Consider the following 24,467-nt stretch of genomic DNA (forward strand, 5'->3'; position numbering starts at 1 on the left):
TTTACAATGTTGAACCCACACAGCATCTGAATTTGAGATCAAGGCAGTGAATAAAGCCACAGTGTGAAAGTGCTGGACTACAGCAGGGGAAGGAGCAGGCGCCCACAAGCTCTGATCGCTCCGTGAATAAGCTCATTCACAGTCACTGGCCATGATGTGCCAGACCCTTGGGGTGAAATCTTGGCTCCTTCGACATGAGTGGCAGGCCTCCCAGGCTCTTTAAAGGTATCAGGCTTTTATCAGTGAGGTTTAGAAACATTTTGATTCAGGTTTCTGTATAGCTTTGGCCAGTTGGTGTCTGAGTAGATGCAGACCTTTTTAGGTGCAGGTGGTTTTGCACCAATGCCTTGTTACTGTTTATACTCAGCTGAGGAGAGGAGGAGTGCTTATTACTTTATCTAAACTTTATTAAAATCTGTCTATTCTTGACCACCTCTGTTTCTTTCACAGGTAAAACAAGCAACAAATTAACTACAGTTAGCTCCTGCAATTAAATATTCCTTAATTTTGCATGACACCAAACAATACTCTGCAGATGAAGGCGACTCTGGAAAAATGCTCTCTTACAGAACAATATAGCTATTTCACTGTTTCTCATTTTGCCTTGAGCCTAGATAATCTCCTATGCAGAATAATATGGACCAACACCAAACTGTAAGACTGCTTCTTATTAAGAGATGCAACCGATGGGCATGTATATGGCTTCTATTCCCTGATTCAAAGGACTTGGTCTGCTAGTTCAAAAGCAAACATTGAGGCAAATTTGTGTACAAAGCCTAGCTGACACCAGTGAACAAAGGCACAAAATATGCCTATACAGAAATCAAATTCAGATCTTTGATAGTACGCCCCTTATTCTAGTAGTGCGGTACTGCAGCTTGTGTTAACCAGCTACTGCCAACGTGAGCAGAGATTGCCTCCGGGAGCTAGCGCGTGGCTTTCTGTCTCTTCTTGTGCCCTCGGCCGTATCTGGTAATGGCAATTAAAACCAGTATGTCAGGAGTTACTACCTAAAATATAAACCATAAATATGGGATTGATTTTTAAAAGAATAGAGCACTTTTATCTGTCCTTTTAAGCCATCTTGCTGCTGAATGAAGTGTGCACTGTGGATGAAAATTGGTGGAGGGGAAGAAGGGAATGGTTTGTTGGGTTTAGACATTTGGGGAAGCTTTAAAGAAATTCATTAGGTTTTCATTTGTGGGGTAATTCTATCCAATTCTATCCAATTTAAAACTGTTTGCAGTTTATTGTGAATTATTTATGTATAAACACATTGGAGGGAGCTATGCTATTCTCAAAATGTATGATACTGTGTCATTATACCACCAGTTAAATTAAAGATCATAGTGAAGAGGCACGGACAAACAAATGCTATCTTGAGCATTGATGTCTGGAGAGGGATGGTGATGTACTTGGCAAGCAATACAAATAATACTTGTTTAACTGAAGTGCTTTCTAAAAGCCCAAAGGGATCTGTGTGGTATTCTGCATTGGATTAACTACAGTTCATTCCTTCAGACAATTTGTTCTGGACCAACGAGGAAAGAGGAATGAAGGAGAACATCACGTCCACTGGAAAAAAAAAAATAGTAGTACTTTTATGCTTGTGATCACATTTCTTTGTTAATATTAAAATGCAGTGTTGTAGAAGCCATTAATAAAACTTATTCTGTTTTAATCACTACTTCTGCAGTTCCCAAGCTGTTCAGTGTTTCTTCACCACAAATCTTTCTTTCAAGCTTCACATCTACTGCAGAGAAGACAGAAAAGATTTTGTAGCCATCTATCCAGCTAAGAAAAACGAGAATTTCTTGGTTTTAAGAATGCTACAGCTTTCTTTTCCTTGTCCTCCTAATTAAGCAAGAGCTGCTTCTGGGACCTGGAGGATATTATTGCAACAAAATGAGAATACATAAGCATATGTCCATCCACATGGGCAGCAGTTCTGTATTTAACCATGGCGAAAAATTTGCAAGCTATTCCTGAAGCTGAATGTTTAAGCCCAGCCCTATGAGCAGCAAGGTGGCCTTACAGGGACCTTCTCTGAAGACTGTTTGCTGTCTCAGCTCCTGTCTTAGCCCTTTCCTCTAGTTGCTTGGCTCTCTTAGCCCTGACTTTGATGCTCTGTCCTCACATTCCATAGCATTTCTCTATCTTTCTGCAGTCCTACTTCAGTTGTTTGTTTGTTTGTTTTTAACTATTACTTGTTTCAGTCCTAACAAAGCATGAGGTACCTCCAAGCTACCGTTATTCAAGTTTATTCTTGTCCAAACTGTTTTAGAAAGCAAGAATAGGAAGTAGAAAGATGCATCTGTTCTCTCACCTTGTCTATTTGGTTTACTGAAATTTTGGATGTGATCCTGTGGGGTGCTAAAAGCCCTTTCTTGCTTTTGCTCAGAGCTTCCTTCTGAGTTAGGCTATTTGATAGGTGGCTGGACCAAACAATACTGGATTATGAATGAGAATCAGTCCCAAAACATATCTTCCACTTTCAGAAATCCAGGCTTTCAATTTTTTAAATCTATGTTAGTATGTAAAACTGAAAGCCTTTGATATTCTCAGAAACAAAGGAGTGATTTTTTTAAAGTTTTTTTAAAAAAAAAAATCAGTTTCATTTCTTGTTTCACCTGTGATTGGTTTTAATTTGTATTATAGATAATATGTCAAACAGTCAAAACAAAAATCTATTGGCTTTCTATAAATGCAGTACATTGATAGATTTCCTACAATAATGGTGTGTTCCTGCAAATACTATGATTCTGCCTAGTCTACATTTTTCAATGAGAAATTATTCAGATAGAAGATTTCGACTACTTCTATTTATTAGAATATTTTTGAGTGGTAATCTGGATAGGTATTATTTCCTAAAAGGGCAGCTTACCTCGAGGTCCAAACATATAGTCCACAAATGCATTTACTTCCCGGTCAAAAGCTTTCAGGTGCTCCTAAAAATATAAAAAGGATATGTGACAAAGACGTTATCTCATGGCTCACATAGAGAATACAGTTTAAAAAAACCCAACAAACTGGCAAAGAGCATGTCATATTCAAGTATTTCCAAAGTGCGCAACATTATGTCTACTTAAAAAACCCCAAACCTCTTTAAAAATTAATTTAGGGCAGATTAAATTAATTTAGGGCAGTGGTCTAGATAACGATAGAGGCCTTGTTACTGGAAACTGCCCAAACCAGAACTCTGCAAGAAGGGAAATTAAGGCTTTATAAATGAAAAAGAACAAGTATCACAGCAAACCCATCTATGATGGATGTCATTTTCACTCTAATAAAGACGCTTTTTTGTTTGTTTTTGTTATGTTTCCTCAACTGAAATATTTTCTTTTTTGTAGAGAGGAGCTGGCGATTCCTTTGGTAAGCTTCACAAAGCTGCCTGGTTGCAACCAGCCTAGTGCCAGCGCATCAGCTCAATATCTTGATGCTTTGCTCTTGAAGAAGGAAACCTCTGGGGTGAACCAACTGAGATTTTTCTAAATCAGGTACTGAGTTCTTAAAAAAAAGCCTGCAGGAGAACCCAGACCTCCAGTAATGAATTTCAGGTCACGTAGGGAGGGAGGAAGAGAAGGGCTATGTTACAGAGACATTGTGTTCTGAGGTCTAAATCAACGAAGCTGCTATGCTGGCAGGCTTAACAAGTTTGTGTCTGTGACTGAGTTGAGAGCTAAGCCATGATTAACACAGTCCTTCCCTCAGTCGGATGTGGTGGCCTCCCCAAAATACTTTTTCCCAGACTCCAGTTCTGGGCAGTGGCTTCCTGCATGCCAGTGCTTGAACAACTCTTTGCCACAAGCCTGAGGTCAGCCAGGTTCTTCCTCTGCTCCTTCCACCAATGCCCTGCTGTGTTTGATGCGTTTATTTCAGCACTGAGCAAATGCAGCCAAGCTGAGGAGAAAGACACAGGGTCATGCTGAGCATCTCCACAGGGCAAGAGCTGCCAAGGGCTGTGTGAGCCTTTGAATACCAGATATTTCCACACCAGCCTGGGCTGCAGTCACCATTACCAGATCTGTCTTGTGAAGAACCGCGTTTGCACCCTGGCAGGTCCAGCCCTGGCCTCTGCATTCCCCTGCTGGGGCTGGGTTGTGGTCCAGGCAGGGAGAAGCTCCTGGCGCTCCCAAGCCCCTTGTGCTTCTTCCCCTCTTATGTTTTGGTCCTCAGGATGTTCAAACTGGATAGATTTTTGTGTCAATACATGGCAGCAAGAGGTTTTGCAGCATCCCAGGCTGTAAGGTCTGTCTCTGCAAGATGCTCCTCCGTTTATCTTATTTTAAAGAAAAACCCAGCAAAACCCCTGAAACTAAAACAATATACTTTTTTTTTTTAAAAAAAAAATAAAGGACTTGCTCTGAAAAAGGAGAGAATGAAACTGATGATTCATGATACAAAAAGATTTCTCATACTTCGCAGCACTGAGGAAACTAAACCAGCTTTTAGGAAAGGGTCCTGACTAGTGCCCCTAGAGAAAGGCATTTTCTCAATTTCAGACAATTTTCTCAGCAGCCTAAGGATGGCTTCTGTCATAGGAAGTGGCTCTGTTTCCAGGTGTGGGACCCGTGCAAAAGATCTGCTTCTATTTTTACATCCTTGAGCTATGCAGTTTTTCTGCTATTAGTTCATGACAAAGGTACTGCTATTTGGGGAATGCCATGCTGATGTTTGTCTGTGATGTGCCCACCTGCTGCATTAATTTGAAACAGAGCTAATCCTGTGCTTGATGGTTTTGTGGTTAGACTTAACAGACTGCTTTGGAAAAAATACTTTAATGTATTCAAGTGACTTGTAGGAATGAGCATGCGAAGCTACTTGCTTTCATGCTTACATTGTATAAACAAATCTTACACGTCAAGAACAAAATAAGAAACCACGTATATTCCTTTTATATTAAAATACTGTAGACAAACCTACTCTCAGCTGCATTGAAATGGAAATTAGGGACTGAATTCTTCTAATGGTTAGATGGAGGAATTAGAATTGTGGAATAATTGTTAAGGAGAAAGAGCAGAATGAAGACTTAAAAAATTAATAGAATCATAGAATCATTTAGGTTGGAAAAGACCTTTTAGATCATCAAGTCCAACTGTAAACCTAACACTGCCAAGTCCACCACTAAATCATGTCCTTAAGTGTCACATCTACCCGTCTTTCAAATACCTCTAGGAATAGGGACTCAACCACTTCCCTGGGCAGCCAGTTCCAAAGCTTGACAACCCTTTCGGTGAAGAAATTTTTCCTAATATCCAATCTAAACCTCCCCTGCTGCAACTTGAGGCCATTTCCTCTTGTCTTATCACTTGCTACTTGGGAGAAGAGACCTACCCCCACCTTGCTACAACCTCCTTTCAGGTAGTTGTAGAGAGCAATAAGGTGACCCCTCAGCCTCCTTTTCTCTAGGCTAAACACCCCAGTTTCTTCAGCCTCATAAGACTTGTTCTCTAGACCCTTCACCAACTTCGTTGCCCTTCTTTGGACATGGACACGCTCCAGCACCTCCATGTCCTTCTTGTAGTGAGGGGCCCAAAACTGAACACAGTACTCGAGGTGTGGCCTCACCAGTGCCGAGTACAGGGGGACGATCACTTCCTTAGTCCTGCTGGCCACACTATTCCTGAAGCAAGCCAGGATGCTATTGGCCTTCTTGGCCACCTGAGCACACTGCTGGCTCATATTTAGCTGGCTGTCGACCAACACCCCTAGGTCCTTATCCAACGGGCAGCTCTCCAGCCGCTCTTCCCCAAGCCTCTAGCATTGCATGGGGTTGTTGTGACCCAAGCGCAGGATCCAGCACTGAGCCTTGTTGAACCTCATACAATTGGCCTCAGCCCATTGATCCAGCCTGTCCAGGTCCCTCTGTAGAGCCTTCCTACCTTCCAGCAGATCAACGCTCCTGCCTAGCTTGGTGTTGTCTGCAAAATATACCAAGATTGCTTTTTGCATAGGTTACTGTTTTCATTGATCCAACTTGTGACAGTTGACCTCTTACACATGGCTAGGATGAGCAGACAGCATGCTGAGTAGATGAGCCAGTCTAAATTTAAATCTACCTCCTTTTAAATGTGCTTAAATGACCCAGTGGGGCCTTGTACCAGCTCCCAACCCTGCTCTGGTCTACCTTAATTAGCACTAGATCCATTTGGTGCCTGGTTTGCTTTCATTGGTAATTTGAGAGTAGAAATTTTTCTAGGAGGTGCAGCAAAAGAAACAAATATACTTCTTAAGAATGTCCCAGCATTTGCCTCCTTTTTAGCTTTTTAACAGCTTATCTTAGTTTACAGGAGCAAAAATAGAGATTTACAAGATACAGCTTTACAAGTTTGTTAAAGGCAATACATTTGTTTGTATACCTAATACTAGTACTAATAGTTTGGAAAAAAAAATGCTTACTTTAAAAAAGGTAGGTCATCTTGCGTGACTAGTCTTGTCACCTTCCTGTCAACACTGCTACAAGAGACCATACTGTATTTCTAGGTTTTAGAACATGTCCTTAATCGTGCCTCTGGGCAGATTAGATGCAAATGTCTTGCTCAACACGATCTATTGTATTTCTAAAGAAAAGCAAATAAAACTAGCCTGAACAAAACCACATGCTCAGACAATGAGCACTTCTCTCTGGCAAATCACTGTAATAGCCTTTATCAATGAAGGTATTTAAGTTACAAGGCTAAAGATTAACATGTATTTCATGTTTTTCTTTCTGTTGTACAGGACATTGGTCTGGGCATTGGCAATGCTAACAGTTTGGCAGGATTTCGGACAGATTTGTGGAAGATCTATTTATCTACACCAATGAAAAAGATATTTGGTTATCTGAGCAAATCAAATCACCCAAATGGAAAGATGGGGAGGGAGCAAAAGCCAATGATGCTAAAGCAACACAGAGCTCTCTAATGAGTTTCAATATTTTTGCAACAGAAATGGAAATAAGTGACTAAGTAGCATGGTGTGCATATGTGAATTACTGTTTTCATGCTGATTGCGCTTAAAACACTATTCCAAGGTCAGCAGGTATGGAAAAAAAAAATCACTTCTCATTCTATGCTTATATATCTTTGTTAGTCTTGGTCTTCACTGAGAGACCACTGTCTACTGGTTTTCTAATAGTTTTAGTAAAAGTAGTATAAGCTATGCAAAAAATTATGTACATGCTATCTAAACAGTGCAGGTATCAAAATACCTTTGATTTCTCAAAAATACCTTTGATTTCTCAAAATACCAATGATCTGTCATTAGGTATTATCTACTGCCTGCTGAAAACACTGCCTCAAGTCATAAAAGTTTCCCTTTATATAGCTATAAAACCCAGGCTACCTGGATCCAATATAAACATGTAAAAACTCCTTTCTTTTACAGAAGCAAGTGGATGCTTGTCCCTGCCAGCTATTATTCCCTGTGACAATCTTCAAAAATCCCTCAACTACTACTTTAGTGAATTAATACCACAGTTTAGAAACAAGGAGTTTATAGCCAAAGTAACTTGTTTGATCTTTTGGGACCAGGTATGACCACCAACGGGCTAGGGAGCCCACCGAAAGTCCTAGGTCCTAGCGGCTGCAGTCACAAACCCTTCAGAAGGAGAATTTGCCCACAGGCATGGGGTATCCATAACCTGTGTTAGTCTAAGGATGGATATTCCAAAATTAAAGGATCCTTGAAATTCAGAGACAGCGATACCAAGCTTTTCTGAGCTGGGATGAGGAAGCCATATTCAAAATGTTCTTCATGTGCATAAGGTACCGTTACAGACAATAACTGTGATTAAAAGACAAATAAAAGGTAATTATTAAATATACGCATACATGCTGAGGTATGTTTGTCAGGCTTTTTGTTTGATTATCTGGATTTTAAATGGCTTTCTGAAATAAACTTCTGACGGATGAGTAAACTGCATTCCATCTTACTTATGCTATCTGGAAACCTTTTGTGTTAGTGGGTTTTTTTCATGCAAAAGCTTTGAATGTCATTCAGTATCTCAAAAATTCAAGATAATTTGTTGCTTGTTCTTACACTACCATACAGGAATTATAGTACTCTGTATAAAAAGGCATCTCATTTCAGGCTTCAAACAAAAATGAGAAATGGGTGCCAGCCTCTGCTCTCCAATACAGCTCCTGGAAGTAAATGTGGTATTTGAAACAATCATGAGAGAAAATACATATATTAACTGTATGGTTATTTTTATTATTTAGATGGCAACTTTTCCTTAATTCCCTGAAGATTTCTGCTCCATAAATAATCAGTGACTAAGCAGTACTGGAATTAATCTGAATTTATCAGCATGTTTAAAGAAACTAATTTTCAATGCCTGCACATATTTGAATATACAAATATTAAAGAAGTATTGGAAAACTGTGGTGTTGGCTTCAGAACAGCTGAAACAGGGGATGAAATGAAGCAAAGGTAAGTCTAAGTTAAATCTCAGGACTGTGGTGTAACTGCTCATAAAATTAATTTTTTAGCTTTTTATTGCTCTGAGCATTTAAATTTGATCTGGAACAAAGATGTACAATGGGGGACAATTTTTCATCAACAGATTGTTTCAGACTACCTTTTAGGTTTTTTTCATCTTTATCTTCTATGATTTGTGTGTTATATCCTTAGGGGAAATATGTAAGTAGAAAGGTACTTCTTTAGGGATTATTATACACAAACAGCAGAGAAAGACGAAGCTGAAGGTAGAAAGATGAGCCAGAGGTTGCTATGTGTTCTGTCTCTATAACAAGGGGGATATTCAATGAAATTGGGAGACAGGACATCCAGAAATTCATAATAAATTGTTGCTTTATGTAATTTATAATTAATATATGGAACTCACTGCTAGATAATCTCATTGAGAGTAGGAACAAGCTGGAGTGAGCTCATGAGGGAAACAGACAACTAGCTGGGTGATGAGACTGCCGCTGCGTCCCATGGATACACAAGGAGGGAGGGAAGGAAAAAAATTAGCTAGAAGGGACTTTATCTCAGATCTTCTTTTTTAGCATTTCAGATTAATCATTTCAAGAAACAGAAACTGGACTCCTTATTTGATATGGTAATCTCTGTGTCCCATGTCCTGGGACATTCTTTCAACTCTGATGGCTGACCAAGATCAGGGGCTAGCTACATTACAAAGCCTTAATCAGTGCAGCTATATTGCCAGAGCTCCCAGTAGAAGCACAGCCCTCTGACTGTGGTAAACTGGGCTGGCTAAAGGGTTCTTTTGGCAACGTCAGATGCATCCACTTGGGATGTTTTTGGTAGGGTAGCAATCTCGTTGCCTGATTCCTTCCTAACAAGCAGTGTTGCAAAGCCAGCAGACTTTTGTAAGTGGATCTGTCCTATGAAGGCACGTAATTTGGTGTGACAGAAGTGACCAAAGCTAAGCAGTGCTGGAGCAAGGGAAGTTCTGCTAGTGGTCTGGGTCCAGTGAGGTACCCATCTAATATGTGAACAATATTTGGTAATGCTCCTGTTTTGCACAAGATAACCAAGAATAGCTAATAGAAAGAACACTGATGACTCCATTGAAAGATATGGTTATTATGAATTCCAAGAGAAGAGAGATCCGTATCTTTGTTTTAGAAATGCAAGTTGTATAATACATTTTAATTTCATGCAAAAATCTCTGTCTGAAAAATACAGTATGGTGGAGAAAAAAAAAACAAAAGAAGGCTGTTCCAGCTTTAGCACAGAAAATAAAAAAAGAACCATCTTCATATATTTCTCTTCCTCTTTCCTTTCTTCTAAAAGCTTTCACAATAAACTGTAAGCACTCCAGGAGAGAAAGATGTTGTTATTCTGGTCAGTAAATTATTAAAAGACTTCAAGAACAGCTTTGAAGGTGACAAAGAATAGCACTGCTTATACTTGAGAAACACATAGTATTTCTAAAAGATTTCAGTAAGAGCCATGTCTGGTCTGAAAACAATTTATTTGATTTTCAATGTTTTACAACCAGATTAAATCTTATTCCTATTATTTTCTCATACTATGCAATATATGCTCCATTCCACTGCTAAAGCTTGCATGCATATGTGCAAATGTCTGGACATTTTCCAGTTGATATTACCAAAGTCAGCACCTTTTGTGACAAAAAGGGCAATATCTTTGCAGCTGGGGGTTATTTTTGTGTGTATTTGGAAATACTGACTGCAGATTGGCATCCTGCACAATGCCAGTAGCTTGCAGGCCTAACTATTATTTGACAGAGTAAGTCAGTGGGGGAGCTGATTCATCAAATAGGCTGGTTTTCTCTAGAGGCGATTGAGAACAGCTGTTTGAACAGTGATTACAGCCAAAAGTGCTGAACACCTTCTCCTGTGCTGATTTAGTCACTGCAGAGAAAGCTGAGTTGATGATGGTGTTACTGACGGTGAAAAGATAAGAGGAAGGTGGCTGTAAAGGAAAGGGAGGCTCACAGGTTTTGCCTCAGTAGCTACTCAGGTTACACTACCTGTAAGAAAATGCTGTGTTTTCAGTGGCTTCCTCAATAAGAAGATCAGCTAGCAATTCCTGATATGAAAAATTATGGAAGGATGTAAATTTTGGTAAGCATGGGAAGACAGCTAAATGTAGCCAGAGGTTTTATCTTCAGCACTTACTGCATTTGGGCTGTCTAGGTGGCTGTACTTTGAACAATAGATAAGACTTTTTTTCCTGAAATATATAGTTTCTTCTCTGTTCTGTGTTCTTGTAATTTTGAAGTGAGGGCACTTGTGTCTAAAGGTTCTCTTATTTTATTGCTATTCAGAGAATTTCACCATGTGGTTTACTGATGCCGTCAGGAAAGGGGTAGGCTGCCAGCAATATCTGCACTAAGCCTGAAGCAGAACATTTGACTTGCCTAAATTACCAGGAACATGCTGAAAGATGCTACTTACACAGGCAAACTGAATTTCTTCAATTTCATTTTGATTTTTAGTTCTTCATTTTCTCTACTCAAACATATCTTGCAAGGAAGAGTTAAATCTTCAGAGAGGTCTGGGGTGTAGTGTTGTGGTGCATGACGCTGAGGTGTCTTGATGAGGTTTGTGGTCCCAAGCAAGATGTCCACGCTTCCTACGCAAGGCACAAGACCTGGGTGCCCGGATCCCTGCACTGTGCAGACAGATGGGCTTGGAGAGGGGATGAGAGCTCCCTTTCTGGAGGGTGGTACCCAAGCAGCTGGCTCCCTCCTGCTGCTTGCAAATTACAGCCAGTGGCTGTTTCTGCAGCTGGGTACCTACACAAGTCTTTCCCCTTGCAAGCACAGCCAAGATAAGAAAGTGGTACCTGTGCACAAGCAGCAGCCAGGTGCTCTTGTGATACCAGTGTTCACACCTGCCCTCTGTCTAATCTGTCAATGGGCTTTCAGCTTGTATTCTTCATCTGCCCTGAGCCTTAGACTAGCAGTTAACTCTGGAATTTAGTTTTCTTCATTTCTTATACCGCAGCTCTTGTTTACCTAAGAAATACTTCAGTATATGTCTGAGCAGGGACTAGAATCCAGACAGTGAGATGAATGACTTCAGTTCCAATTTTTCCTCTTTCTTTGATGCTAGTGATGGCTGACTATGCTCAGAAATTTAGGGGGATGTCCCAGCCCAAGTGGTTAGGGAGGTCATAAAAAGATGTGAGATACCAGTTCAAGTTAGGTAGAAGTGCAGTTTGAAGCTTGGTCTCCCATACAATGATGAGGGCTGAATGCTTTGAATTAATGGGAATGATAAGGCAGTCGGTTTGGCGGCATCGCAAGTACCTGGTTTTGGTCTGTATGTGGCAATCTCAAATCCAGGCTTAGAAAACGATGTCCCACAGGGTAAGGAGGGCAAGTGAAGCACAGCTCAAGAGTGCTCCTGGGGTTTAGGAGCTCAGACCAGTATTGTTATATACAGAAATACAGGTGCTGTTACTACTGGAAACTAGAGAATTTAGGAGCCTCTAACATCATGTGGCGGCTGAGTTCTAAATTTTGGGCATAGGTACCCTGACAAAGAATTTCAACGGTTGAAGGAATGAAGCCAACAAACAGCCCTGTGCAGCATCTAGTTCTCCCTTCACATCCACCCCTGCTTTGCCAGCATTTTTGCAGGGCTCAGTAGTTTCCTAGCATGTGTGCTTCAACCAAGCAAAAATCTACTGTCATGATGCTGATATGTCTCAGATTTAAACTGCAGTTTTGAAAAGGAATCCAGAAAAATGGCATTTCAAAGCATACCTGCTAGCCTGTTGGGTTTTTTCTTGATTTACTTTGCCTTAATGTTAGCCATTTGCTGTAATTTTATTTTCAAAGTCATTCTGCTTTACCTCTAGAAACAAAAGTATCACTCAAACTGCTGCTTCCATCCTGCAGTTGCAGTCAGTTTGGAGAGAAGGAAAAAAAAAAAAAAAAAAGAGAAACCAAACTGGTTAGTATTTTGTTCATTAATTACCCTTACTGCAAGCTGTGCTCATTAGGCCTGGGCTTGCAGAAAAATCTTAAAAACAACAGGAATCTCTCTGTGAGACACATGAAGAGGATTCAGGAAAAATACTCCTTGCTCCAGTCTAGATTGAGGACCACAGCATTTGTGCCTGTTAATGTTTGAAAATAAGGATAGTAGTATGTCATCCCGTACTGTAAAATTACATCCTCAGCATGCCCGTGCTGTGTAGCAGACTGTAAGGACTGATGCTAGGGATCTGCTGTACAGGGAACCCCTCCTACCCATTCTTTTCTCCCATTAATTTTTTTTTGGGGGGGGTATTGCCTGGGTTCCAGACACACCCGGCATAGTGCCTTCAGTGACACTACGTGGACTATGATTCTCAGCCTAATTTTATAGGGAAAGGCAATTTGCTATGAGATGTCTTCTTATCCTTGTGCTGCCTGATAGCAAGGAGAGTGGAGTTCTACGTGCTGCCTCCCATAGCTTGTCTGTGAGTCCCAGTATGCCGAGGTCTGTGGAAGGTATCTGCATGTCTCTCTAAAGGGAAAGGGCTTCTTTGGGGCCTGAAGGCTTAGAGGTGTGGCACTATATACTGAAGCAGTGGCAGCCTTGAAATCTTCTACGTTGTCCTTGGAGCGCAGGCAGGCAGTCCTAAACATGCCCTGTTGTAAGGAAGGGTGAGGCTCTAATTAGTTTTTCCCACCAGCTTCTCCCTGAATGTTCAGGAATAGTATTTCAGAGTGCCTTTTTCTTCTGTAACAGTTTTCTTCATTATTTCACATAATCTCAAACTCATATTCAATATTAAAATAGTCTCTGCCTGCCAGCATCGATTGCAACAGTTCAGCAGAAATCTTTCCTCTTGATAATATACCTCTCTTCTTTGGGGAGTTAGAAATTGGTCTTTGGGCTAATGTGCACCTGAGCCAAGTTTTCCTGTGGTCTCCATGTACCACTGGTGAATAATGCCACCTTTATGCAGTTCCACTGGTGCTGATGGCACTTTTTGTGGGTGTTTCCCTGCTGAACCAGACTGGAATATTAAAAGCAACAGGAACTGTGGACCCAGAAAACATCCCTCCTCGTTGCCCAGGGTGGAGAAACAGCAGAGAGTCTCAAACCAACAGATCCCATGGGCAGATCTGGAAGCTTCCACAGAAAAGAATAAGGCCAGAAGGGACACACCACAGACTTGCCCTGAGTTAATTCCCATTTTCTGCTAAAGCAGTTAGTAGTGGAAAGTCAACCTCATCCTTTGCCAGCTGCTCCTGTGTTATCTTCAGTATTCTAAATAAAAGTGCTTTCCTTCAGGTGAAAGGGAAGCAGATGACTTAGAGGCTTGAAGGCTGAGAAACTTCCACATTCTCCTCTGCAGAGTGTGAGTTTGGGTGACCTACATAAGAGTCAGAGGACACAGCTCTCTTAACAACCCCCTGCTTAGGCATCTTATGGCTCTCAGGATTTTATTCACAGAGAGCATTAAGAGAAATGGTGGCCTACTAAAGGCACAGCCTTTGCCGTGCCGCCCACATGGCACTCGTACCCCCTCACGCTGAGGAAGCGGAGCCCTTTGGTGAGCTTGCTCATCGCCCCCCCCAAATCAGCGTGTGCTGTGCGAGGGGCTCCCTTTCGTCATGTGGACTGAAATGGGTGCCTGATGCAATTTGTTGTTGGTAGTGAATCATAGAATCGTTAAGGTTGGAAAAGACCCTTAAGATTATCAAGTCCAACCATTAACCTATCGCTTCCAAGTCCACCACTAAACCATGTCCTCGAGCACCACGTCTACCCATCTTTTAAATACCTCCAGGGATGGAGACTCAACCACCTCCCTGGGCAGCCTGTTCCAGTGCCTGACTACCCTTTCAAGTGATGCACCTTCATCACTGAGTTTAATACAAATGAGCGGACGGGAGTGCTAGGAGTGGAAGAGGGCTTAGTGATGGGAGAAGCAGCATATTTCCCCATCTCCCTTCTGCATCTCAGCCTAGTTTCCAGCCATGCTTAAGTCAGCCATAGTGGAAAAATGCACACGCAGAGCTCTGCAGCTGGACAGAGGAGTCTGAAATACAGCAACAACCACAAGCTCCAGGTTAACGTGCTGAATGCTAACAGAAAGCTAGCAGGACATATCAAAACCAAGTTGAGCGCGCGTTTCTCTCTGAGGTTCAATACCTTTGATTTCTGTGCCAGGACCTGTTGTGACTGATCTTTACTGGTGAACCTGCCCTTTCTGGGAATCGCCTCTGATGGAGCGGGAAGGAAAACGCTCTTGGACTTGGCTTCCCTGCCTGCAGCGGTTGGTCCTGGAGTGGAACAGGGCACACACCTGCTTCAGGTTTCTGAGCTCCAGGCAAGGCTCCAACTGGTCACGTCAGGATGGGAGGCCAACCCAAGGAGACCAACTATACTTGGTCTTTCACACAACACGCCTGCACTCCATTCTGCTCGCAGTCGTAACCACAGCGCAGACGCACACGCCCCATCTGCTGTAACACATCTCATCCTTACCTACAACTACAATATCCACCCTCAGTGCTGACTGTTTTTCTTGGTTTTTACAGGCGTGAATCTATAGGCAACCCTTGCTGCTGCTGTGATGCTTCTCTAAAACAAAAGCTTATGGAATGATAAGATTTTCTTGTTCATGAGGTGGTTTTGGAAAATGCAGTAGATGACAACCCAACACAATGAAAGGAAAAAAATTAAATTTACTTTTGGGCTTTCCTAACACTCACCTTTCTAAAAGATTGTCATATAAAATGAAGATCAAACTGTAAAAGCTTTGTGTGTGTGTTTACATTCTCTCTTCCTAACTAACAAAAAATATCCTGCTTTTTTTTTTTCTTGCCCCTCCAAAAGACTGGGTTTTATCTCTTGAGTTAAGGCTTCACAAACTGTCATAGTTCTTATGTCTCTCTGAAAATGCTAGGTTCTAGCTGTAGTGAAGTGCAATAGCAAGTTCTGTCTTGTACTGCTAAATTTATAATAATACATGAAGAAAAACCAAAACCAGCATGTACTGCTTTAATGCAGTTGTATTTGCAGAGTGAGTTGTGCACCATTTTACTTAGTATAAAACTCCTGAAACCAGATTGCCTGGCTGTGGGGGTTGCCATCAGAAGTGGGCATTTTGTGAGCACCTCAGTTCTGCATGTCAGGCCTTCACAGCCAGGAGGCTCCAGGGAAACCCTCTTCTCTCAAGCTTTGTCAGTTGTTGGTTGATGGTTGGTGTGCTCCCATTGGAAACGGGAGTCTGAGCTGTTTTCGGCTGAGGAGCCAACATACTCCAAGCTTTTCACTTCTGGAGAAATGGCACTAATATTTAGGCTCCTTCTGCTTTGGGATTTTTAGTTTCGTTTAACAAGAGGTCTCTTTTCATTTGGTTTTGCAGTCCTGCTCAGCGCTACGCACACTCATCCCACACATGGAATAAGGACCTAGGTGGAGATATTAATTTCCCACACATAGGAATAAGGAGCTAGGTGGAGATATGGAGAAGCTTTACGGCTTCTGTCAGGACTCAAATTGGGCTGAAGCACCATCAACGCCAACGGTGAGTAAGCCCTAAGAGGCAGAACAATTTTTCAAAAACATCGTAAGTAATTGAGCTATTTCAGTATCAGTCTTTTTTTTCTGGACTATTCAACCTGCTAGGAGTCATAGGAAATATTAATTTCTCACATAAAATAAGATAAGCCTTATTTCACCAGCTACAGTACTGTCAGATCATATATCATTGTGAGATAAATTGTTCTTACAAAATCAATCAGCTGTTTATTTTTTTTAAGTATGAGGAAAAGGAATTTAGAAGGTTTTTGCACTACCATTTCATGGGATTGTATGAAAGTGATTTAAGAACCAATTAATATTTACTTGGTTTCCAAAAATCTATTAATAATTTAAGTACTTGAAAGTATTCAGCCTATTGCACATTTTTTCATCATTTTGTCTTGTAAAAGGCTGAGTGGTTGCATTGCCTCCAGGATGAAAAATTCCCCTTCTAGAATCAATGCTTGCAGGATTTTCCTTCTACAATTTCAAAACTTCTTTTTGCTCTGTTCTCTAGAATCATATTAAGTAACTGCTAAAATAAAAGATGGCAATGGCAGCACTCAAAATAGAACTCATCTGGCCTTAAAAGAAGAGTGGAAAGGAGGGGTGGCTGCTGTGGCCCAATTTGCAGTATGCGTCAGTCATGTACACTCCTGAGAACCGTATCTTTATAAACCATCCTCTTGCTTGTTATCAGAATTTCAAGATGAAACTGTCACCAAAGCAGATCAGTACAATCCTTTTAAAAGTAATCCTCCTCAATTCTACCTGCTACACAGAGGAACATCAGCTTAAATTGTAATTAAGGAAGATTTCTCTAGGGAGACCTTAGATGTGGCCTGTCAGTTCCCAAGAAAATGGTAGCAATTATTGACCTCGTTTTTCCTTTGCTCTAACAATCAGATTTAAAATGACAGTATGTCCTGAAATGGAGCATAATTCCTGTCAGTGACGATGTGACGAGACCATATGACTGCAAGGGAAATGAGTCAAAAATGAAAGGGTAGGTAAAAATTTTGCCTCTTTCTAATAGCCTGAGTGCATAAATCACTTTCTCAGGCAAAACAACAACCCTTGGGAACCGGTCCTGGCTTAAATAAGAGAAAGTTTCCTTTGGAGCAGGAAGGTCCTTAAGTTACAAGTGAAGAACCAATGAGGTTTTTACAGGGAGGTTAATTCTGTTACAGTTGCTTCCTTAATGGTCTGTTCAGCTCTTGTTGACTTTACAGGGGTTGGGAAGACAGATCAGTATCAGAATTAATTTTACATCAGCAATACGAAAGCCTGCGCAGCTTAACATACCTGCTTCCAAAGAACTAGACTTGGTAAAGGATGCCTAACCAAACTATATAATGAAGAAGCAGTGTATCATTTCTCATCATATAAGACAGCCAGCTACGCTTTGAAAAGTATGGGAAAATAATTCTACCAGAGCAAGAGAGGGTAATTACTCTTTTAAGGCTTTGAATTTACCAGATGATTTGGTTTTGGAACAGAATATTCCCCAAAGATGTGCCTGGGTATACAGCGTCTGCCCAACACGTGCCATGTATGCAACTACACAGTTTTTGCAGCAAAAAGCTTGCATCCTAAATTTAGACTCATACAATGAATAAACAAGATGGGGACAAGGAGAAAATGAAATGGTAGGGGAGAATTACAGCAACAAGTTTACAAATGTGCTGGTTTTGCCTGGGGTAGAGTTAATTTTCTTCATAGCAGCTTGTATGGGGCTATGTTTTGGATTTGTGCTGGAAACAGTGTTGATAACACAGGGGTGTTTTAGTTACTGCTGAGCAGTGCTTACACAGAGTCAAGGCCTTTTCTGCTTCTCACCCCACCCCACCAGTGAGCAGGCTGGGGGTGCACGAGAAGCTGGGAGGGGACACAACGGGGACAGCTGACCCCAACTGACCAAAGGGATATTCCACACCGTATGACGTCATGCCCAGCATATAAAGCTGGGGGAAGAGGAAGGAAGGGGAGGATGTTTGGGGTGATGGCATTTGTCTTCCCAAGTCACTGTTACATGTGATGGAGCCCTGCTTTCCTGGAGATGGCTGAACGCCTGCCTGCCAGTGGGAAGTAGTGAGTGAATTCCTTGCTTTGCTTTGCTTGCGCGCACGACTTTTGCTGTACCTATTAAACTGTCTTTATCTCAACCCATGAGTTTTCTCACTTTTACTCTTCTGATTCTCTCCCCCACTGGGGGGGAGTGAACGAGCAGCTGGGTGGTGCTTAGTTGCTGGCTGGGGTTTAAACTACAACAACAAGGAAGCTCAGTGTTCTCAGTATGCCGTATCTTGATAATTTTGTTTTCCTTGCTATTCGCAGACAGATTTTGTTGCTGCTGAGAAGCCGATTTTGTAAGTCAGTATAATGCATGCAGGGCTTTATTTTGTACTTGGTGTACGTTTGGCCATTTTTCTAGAGAAAGCAATAGAGACGAACAGTCAACATATCCTTTCTAGCACTATGAAAATCTCTTAATTTTTCTACTGTAACAAACTTCAAGATCTCAGATGAATAGAAGATCCTAAGCCTGTGCACAGGATCTCGTGGCTTGTTGGACAATGAACCTTAAAAAAAAAAAAACAACAAAAAAAGAAAACCCAAAAAAACCCCAAAAGCAAGAGCTCTGGTTTTCCCACAATCCTGGCAGTGCAGTAAGACAAAGGGCACTCTGTGCCGAAGAAGTAGATTTCTTGGTTGCCGTCCCAGATGTCTGCAACGTAACACTGTGTCCCCACTGCAGGGATTAATGTGCAAGGGGCTGCCTGCCCCTCCTGTTACAGGGAAGGAGGATCAAAAAGGATTTTCTAAAATGTATTCCCTGACCGGGGCTCTCCCCGACTGAACGGTTTTGCCTGACTTTCTTAAACAGCTCGTTCTCGTGCTGTGGGGCACTCGCCTGCTGGGTATTTGAAAATCTGCATGGGTAGCACTTCCAGTTCCTCCGGGCAGACATAAAAGTAGGGCTGTGGGGTTCTCTCTCTAAAATACAGTAAGTTAATTTCAAATAAAATAAGCAATTATAAACACATAAAAAATAAAATAAAGCCTTAGGGTTTTTTCTTTATATCTTATACTCTTTGACAGACAATTGTCAGCAGCCCTTCAGAAAACTGTAAGTCAGAAATTCAACTTGTAAAATATTAACTAATTACTTGCTTAATTAAGACTTTTTCCTGCAATGCTAATTCCTTTTATAGACATGCTTTTGCTAAGGACAGTAGTAGGACAATAGTGGTAGAAGATTGAATGCAGCCTGTGAAGCATGTAACAAAAATGAAAGACATTGAGAGCCGTTGCCAAAACTGACAGCTATATACATATGTATAATTAATGTATATATACATGTGTAATTAATACCTGTTTTCAAACCAAACCAATAACTGATTCACCTAGTCAGGATGTAGGGGGTAAAATAGGCTTCTAATACATATAATGCTAAAGGTACTGCACATAAGAAAATGAATGAAATGCAGCATATTTTTTTGCATCATCTCTGTACTGTATATATAGTCAATGTATTATGAATTTCTGAAGTTTACTACCATTCATTTCATGCCTCTAAGGTACTTTAAAATTGCCGTAGCTACCGAATGTATACAGAAGAATATTTTATATAAAAACTTCTAGGAGCAAACAGACAATTATAGCATAGGATACCTTAGTTTTTCAGAAAAAAATAACGGTCCTGAAAATACTTTCATCCTCATGAGCAAAACCATCTTCAGTTGATGCAGTTATTAAACTGCACTGAGCTCCTTATTAAACATAAATAAAACCCAAATCAGAGCTAGAGAGCTGTTGTGTTTTAGGCACCATGAGAGTGGCTGTGCTGGCTGCAGAGCTGGGTTCCCGTGCACCAGCTTCTCAGCTGTGCTTTCTTTGGGCTGGGAACACCATCTCAGACCTCTCGGCAGTGCCGGTTGTGCGACTGCTACGTATTTCTGTTAAAGTGACTCTGGTTACTTGAAACTATCCAAATAGGTGCTCTTAAAATAAGTTATGTAAAGCTCAGGCGAGGAGCTGTGCAGGACAGTGACCTGCAGCAAAGGGATGGTGCTGTGTGACCAGCAGCAGTAATCTCATCTGCTGGCACAGCTGGAACAGGAGCAGACAGATGTTCACATCCTTGGTTGTCTTTTGTAGTAACTTCCTTAGTATAGATCCCTCAAACCAAACTCCCTCCATCCTGCATTTTTACTGAGCTAAAACACTAAATTCTTGTTTTCATAAATTTACATGCTCTAGAGGTTACAGTCATGCTTTCAAGATTTTCATTGCCACAGTAAAACTAGAAGTATGTTTAAAAGGAATACCTGTAAGTTAAGATTATTACTGACCTCTGTGAAGTCAGAAAACTCAGAAAAGAACAAAGTGGGATTAAAGCCCACAAAAACATATCTATAATAATGCCTATGTGTTTCCTTTGTTTCCCAGATCCTCTGCTGAATGTCTTATTTAATCCTCATGTAAAGCTACTGAGATGAATTCTGCCCAGCTGTATTTCCTTTGTAGGAAATTGTACCTATAAACATATAGTCAAACTGGGCTAACTACCTTCCCAAAGGCACAATGTTTCAAAAGCTACCCTGACAGGTTACCCTGTGTAACCTGCTCAAGTTATTGAATTATACAAGATATAAACCAGGACATAATCCCATTTCCTTGCCTCGTGGAAATGGACCTGGAGGAAGCAGGAGATTTACGAGGGAGAGCGTTCATTGCATAGTTATAACCCAACATGTATGGGTAAATGCTGTGCTGGCTGCTGTAGAGATCAGAAAAGCTCCACCCAGGTGTAATGGTCCACTTGGACAGACTCACTGGACCCACTGCCAGGAGTGGAGCCTTTGTATTTTAATTTCTCTTCAAAACTTGGAACGAAGAAATCTGGCAAAGTCGCTTAGTGCTGCAGGTTAATGTACGTATGTGCATGTTTTCTTTCTGTTGCTCTCCATTCAGAGACTGATAAGATAGGTCACGTTGTAGCCTGCCTTAGCCACAGCCTTAAAAGTAATGGCACTCAATTTACAGATTTGTTCTTTTTCTTATAGTTTGGGTGAAGGAAATCCGCTTGTGTTTATTTGCCCATTAGAGAAGCGGGTTGCTCTTGCTTTGCAGTCATTTGCTATGCCATTTCTTGCCTAGCTGCTGCCCAAACACATAGACCCTTTCCTGAACTATTTGTAGGGATATAAGGGGAAAAAGGGGAAGGAAAAGAATGGAAGAGGAGGAGGTGTTTGTAGTATGCTGCTGTGGATTAGAGATCCCAGCTTCTAAGGTGTCAGCCTTAATCTTCCAACACATGCAAAGCCTTTCAATTTCACTTTGAGGTCACTACCCACGTACAAAACCGTCTAACGGCTGTGGGAGGAATGCAGGTACAAAACTCGGTACAGGAAGCTTTTCAGTTAGTTATGAGTATAATTCACTCTGGGAAAGAGACCTGAGGTTTCAAAATATCTGTTTATAAAATCTAAAGTCAAAATATCTGTTTATAAAATCTGAAGTCTGTACATTAAAGTTAAAATCAAACAGATTTCAAGTTTATGAGTTTGAAAAGTAAACCCAGAAAAATTCTGAAGGATGAGCATGTGACAATATCTAATAATACGGAAAGAAAACATGACTAGAAGACATTAATTGCTTCAGTGGGTATGCTGGTCTTGCAATACATTTTGTGTTTTCTTGATTATGGCCAGTATTAGAAGATCAGCTTTCTCGGTAGAGGCTTTTCACACAGCTTTCTTCATCATTCGGGGAGATCATCTGATAGGATCAGCCTAAGCTGTCCTATAAAATCAAGTGCCATCGAAGCTGGGAATTTTCATGTGCCATCACATCTACATGAGAACGCTGCACCGCAGTGACTGCCAAACCCGTATGGACTGACTGAATTATGAATTCATTCCTAGAGCAAACAGCCATTAGAAAGATAGAGATCATGTGGAAAAACATTGGTTCCCTCGATGGTCAAGTATCGACGGACAGATAGCAGACAGGAGGAAAACAGACTTGCTGGCAAGGTCAGCTTGAACTGCCTGAGACCTGATATAGATCACAGGCACTGATCAAGTACCTTTTTCCAGAAAATTAATATCCCCATGAGCTCAAGTTTCTGACAAGTGAAGCAGATGCTCCCAGTCTATTTACTGTTTCAGAGAAGGAGAAGCATCACTACTTACTTTGCATTAAATGTATGTTGTTGGGAATAACTATTTGAAGAGATGACAATTTCTCACAAGTACATGCAATAAATATATTTGTTTTACAGGACAAGTTAGAAGTAGCACTGATGGCACCTGCAGCTGATTTAAGTATCACTACAGATATCTTTAAAGACAGATAAAATGGGAAATTTCTCCCCCCCCCCCAAAAAAAAAAAAAATTAAGGGAAGGAAAACCAACTAGCAGACACAGAATAATTATTTGCCAGCAAAACATGTTGTCTGACAGAAGTGGCAAAGTTAATGATGGTAAATCTAGTTGCTAAATATCATAGAGAATTAAGGGATTACAGAAAAAAGCAGCAACACAAGACTTACATTTCCCCTAGAAAGCAGACTGCAGCAAGAAATACACATCTCTGTTTAAGTCCATGTTTAAGTCACCACATTTGTAAATGTAGTGAGGGAGCAAATGTGCAATAGCCATGAGAGTTAAGTAAGCAAGCAAAATAAAAGAAATGCAAGTATTCCTAGTTTTTAAGAAAATCCATCTACTTGAAATTATTTCTTTTAGCAAGATGCTAAGAAAGAAACCAAGAGATGTCTGAAGATGTCCTTGGGTACTTTTCCTAGCTAGGTCTAAGCACTGTGTTATTTGAGGGCTCTAATTGAATTTAACACTCCTTCATTCAGACTGTACACATTTCTCCTACACAATTTAGATTCAGCTACCTGCTGTATTAACCTGAAGGTCTGATCAACTGAACGTTGGTCAAAATATATCCCGAACTGGCTTATTGAGTCAAGTCAATTCTCAGACCTCTTCTAATTCTGGATTGATGAATGAATTCATCATAGGTGTTTAATGATCTCGCTTTGCTTCCTGGAACACAGATGCCCATGGTGCAGTGAGTACTTTCATTGTTAACTTATACGACATTATTATTTCAACAATATTGTATCCTCTTCACTTAGATAACCACCTTATTGCATCCAACGAGAACTGCTGAGAATCGCATTTGCATCAGGGTCTATCATGTTTGGAGGAGGAGCAGTGAGGGGTGGGTGGGATGACTTCGTAAAAGAAACAAGAGCCCAGGAACCCCCAAATTTGCTGAAGACTAGGAGGCCAGTATGGGTTTCTTGTTTTCAGCTGATCAGGATGTTCCTTGTCCTAGTGAGTGCTCAGGAGCTGATGAGTATTTTTGAGTGCTTGCAGCGCGCATACTGAGTTTCAGCAAGACCTAAGGTTTAATGAATTTTGAAATACCTACACTCCTTTAAACTCATGAAAACACACCTGGAGGGAAAATGGGATACTGCTGTGTTGTTTCTCCCTTGTACACCTGTCCTTGTGACATTGTTCTCTGGCTTGGCTTTCAACTTTGCACCTTTCCATCAAAACACTTTCTGATCTAAATTCTGCCATCTCCCAGAGGTGTCTGGCAAACGGAAGGAAATGACTTCCTGCTTGATGAAAAATAAATTATTTTGTGAAAAAAAATTGTATGAAATGCAGTCCTGAAGGGACATTTCAGTGCTACCTGATTTGAAATAAAATTATGCTGGTAATTTAGTAAATGTAAAAGGGGAAAAAAGTGGTGCTTTTCCCTCCAGGGTAGGCTATGGGGGATATTTTTGAGTTTTTCTTCAGTTATTGTAAGCAAAATAACTCTCATCTAGTCTTTTATCTTTCAAGGTTTTTTGTTTTAAAATGCATGCTTACAAAGTGTCCAGCAGTAAGGAAGAAATAACTGCATTAAAACCAAAAGGTTCTCAATGTCGCTTTTCACTGAAATGGAAAGCTACCGGCATTTTGCAGAGGAATAAAGATAAACGCTACCTTTTCTATTTCTCTGCACAAATTGCCTGTTTTTGAGCTAAGCTTCAAATGTCTTTCAGCACCAAGAAATCACAAGCTGTATCTCAGCTTTCAAAGGGGAGCAGGAACATCATCCTCTGATGCTTCTGACACGTATCAGAAAAATTAAAAAAATCTTAGAGAGGATATGTAACTAACCTTCTGCCAGTAAAGAGAGCTCTGGAAATTGAAGAGAATGCCATAAAACTAGAGACGTGATATACTTTGATTTGTCTGATTTTGGGGATGGACTGATTCAGTGCTACGTTCTCATGACTCTTAATCATCAAGCTTCCAGATAAAGCCAGTAGCTCCAGTATTTGAAGAGGCAAAATTTTCAAGGGTGCTTTTGGGGGTGGATCCAGAGTCTTCTAATACCTTTTTCAATGGAAGGACCTGATTTTTTGGGGGGGAGATTTGGACTTCTTAAATAATTCATATAAAATAAGGTGTCTACTATTTGGACAGTGA

The 24,467-nt window shown here is 40.8% G+C and overlaps 1 protein-coding gene across 1 annotated transcript in view; it reads right to left on the reverse strand.

Moving 5' to 3' along the window:
- Window positions 1-24,467, reverse strand: part of ELOVL2 (ELOVL fatty acid elongase 2) — a 55,718-nt gene that overhangs the window by 24,507 nt on the left and 6,744 nt on the right. Inside the window, exon 2 of the mRNA XM_087763277.1 lies at window positions 2,885-2,948. Within this exon, the coding sequence (XP_087619403.1) occupies window positions 2,885-2,948 (64 nt within the window). The remainder of the gene's footprint in view (window positions 1-2,884; window positions 2,949-24,467) is intronic.

The sequence above is a fragment of the Nipponia nippon genome, unplaced genomic scaffold, assembly GCF_047370975.1.
Source record: "Nipponia nippon isolate SJK-2023a ecotype South Korea unplaced genomic scaffold, ASM4737097v1 scaffold_1, whole genome shotgun sequence".
Classification (NCBI taxonomy): Eukaryota; Metazoa; Chordata; class Aves; order Pelecaniformes; family Threskiornithidae; genus Nipponia; species Nipponia nippon.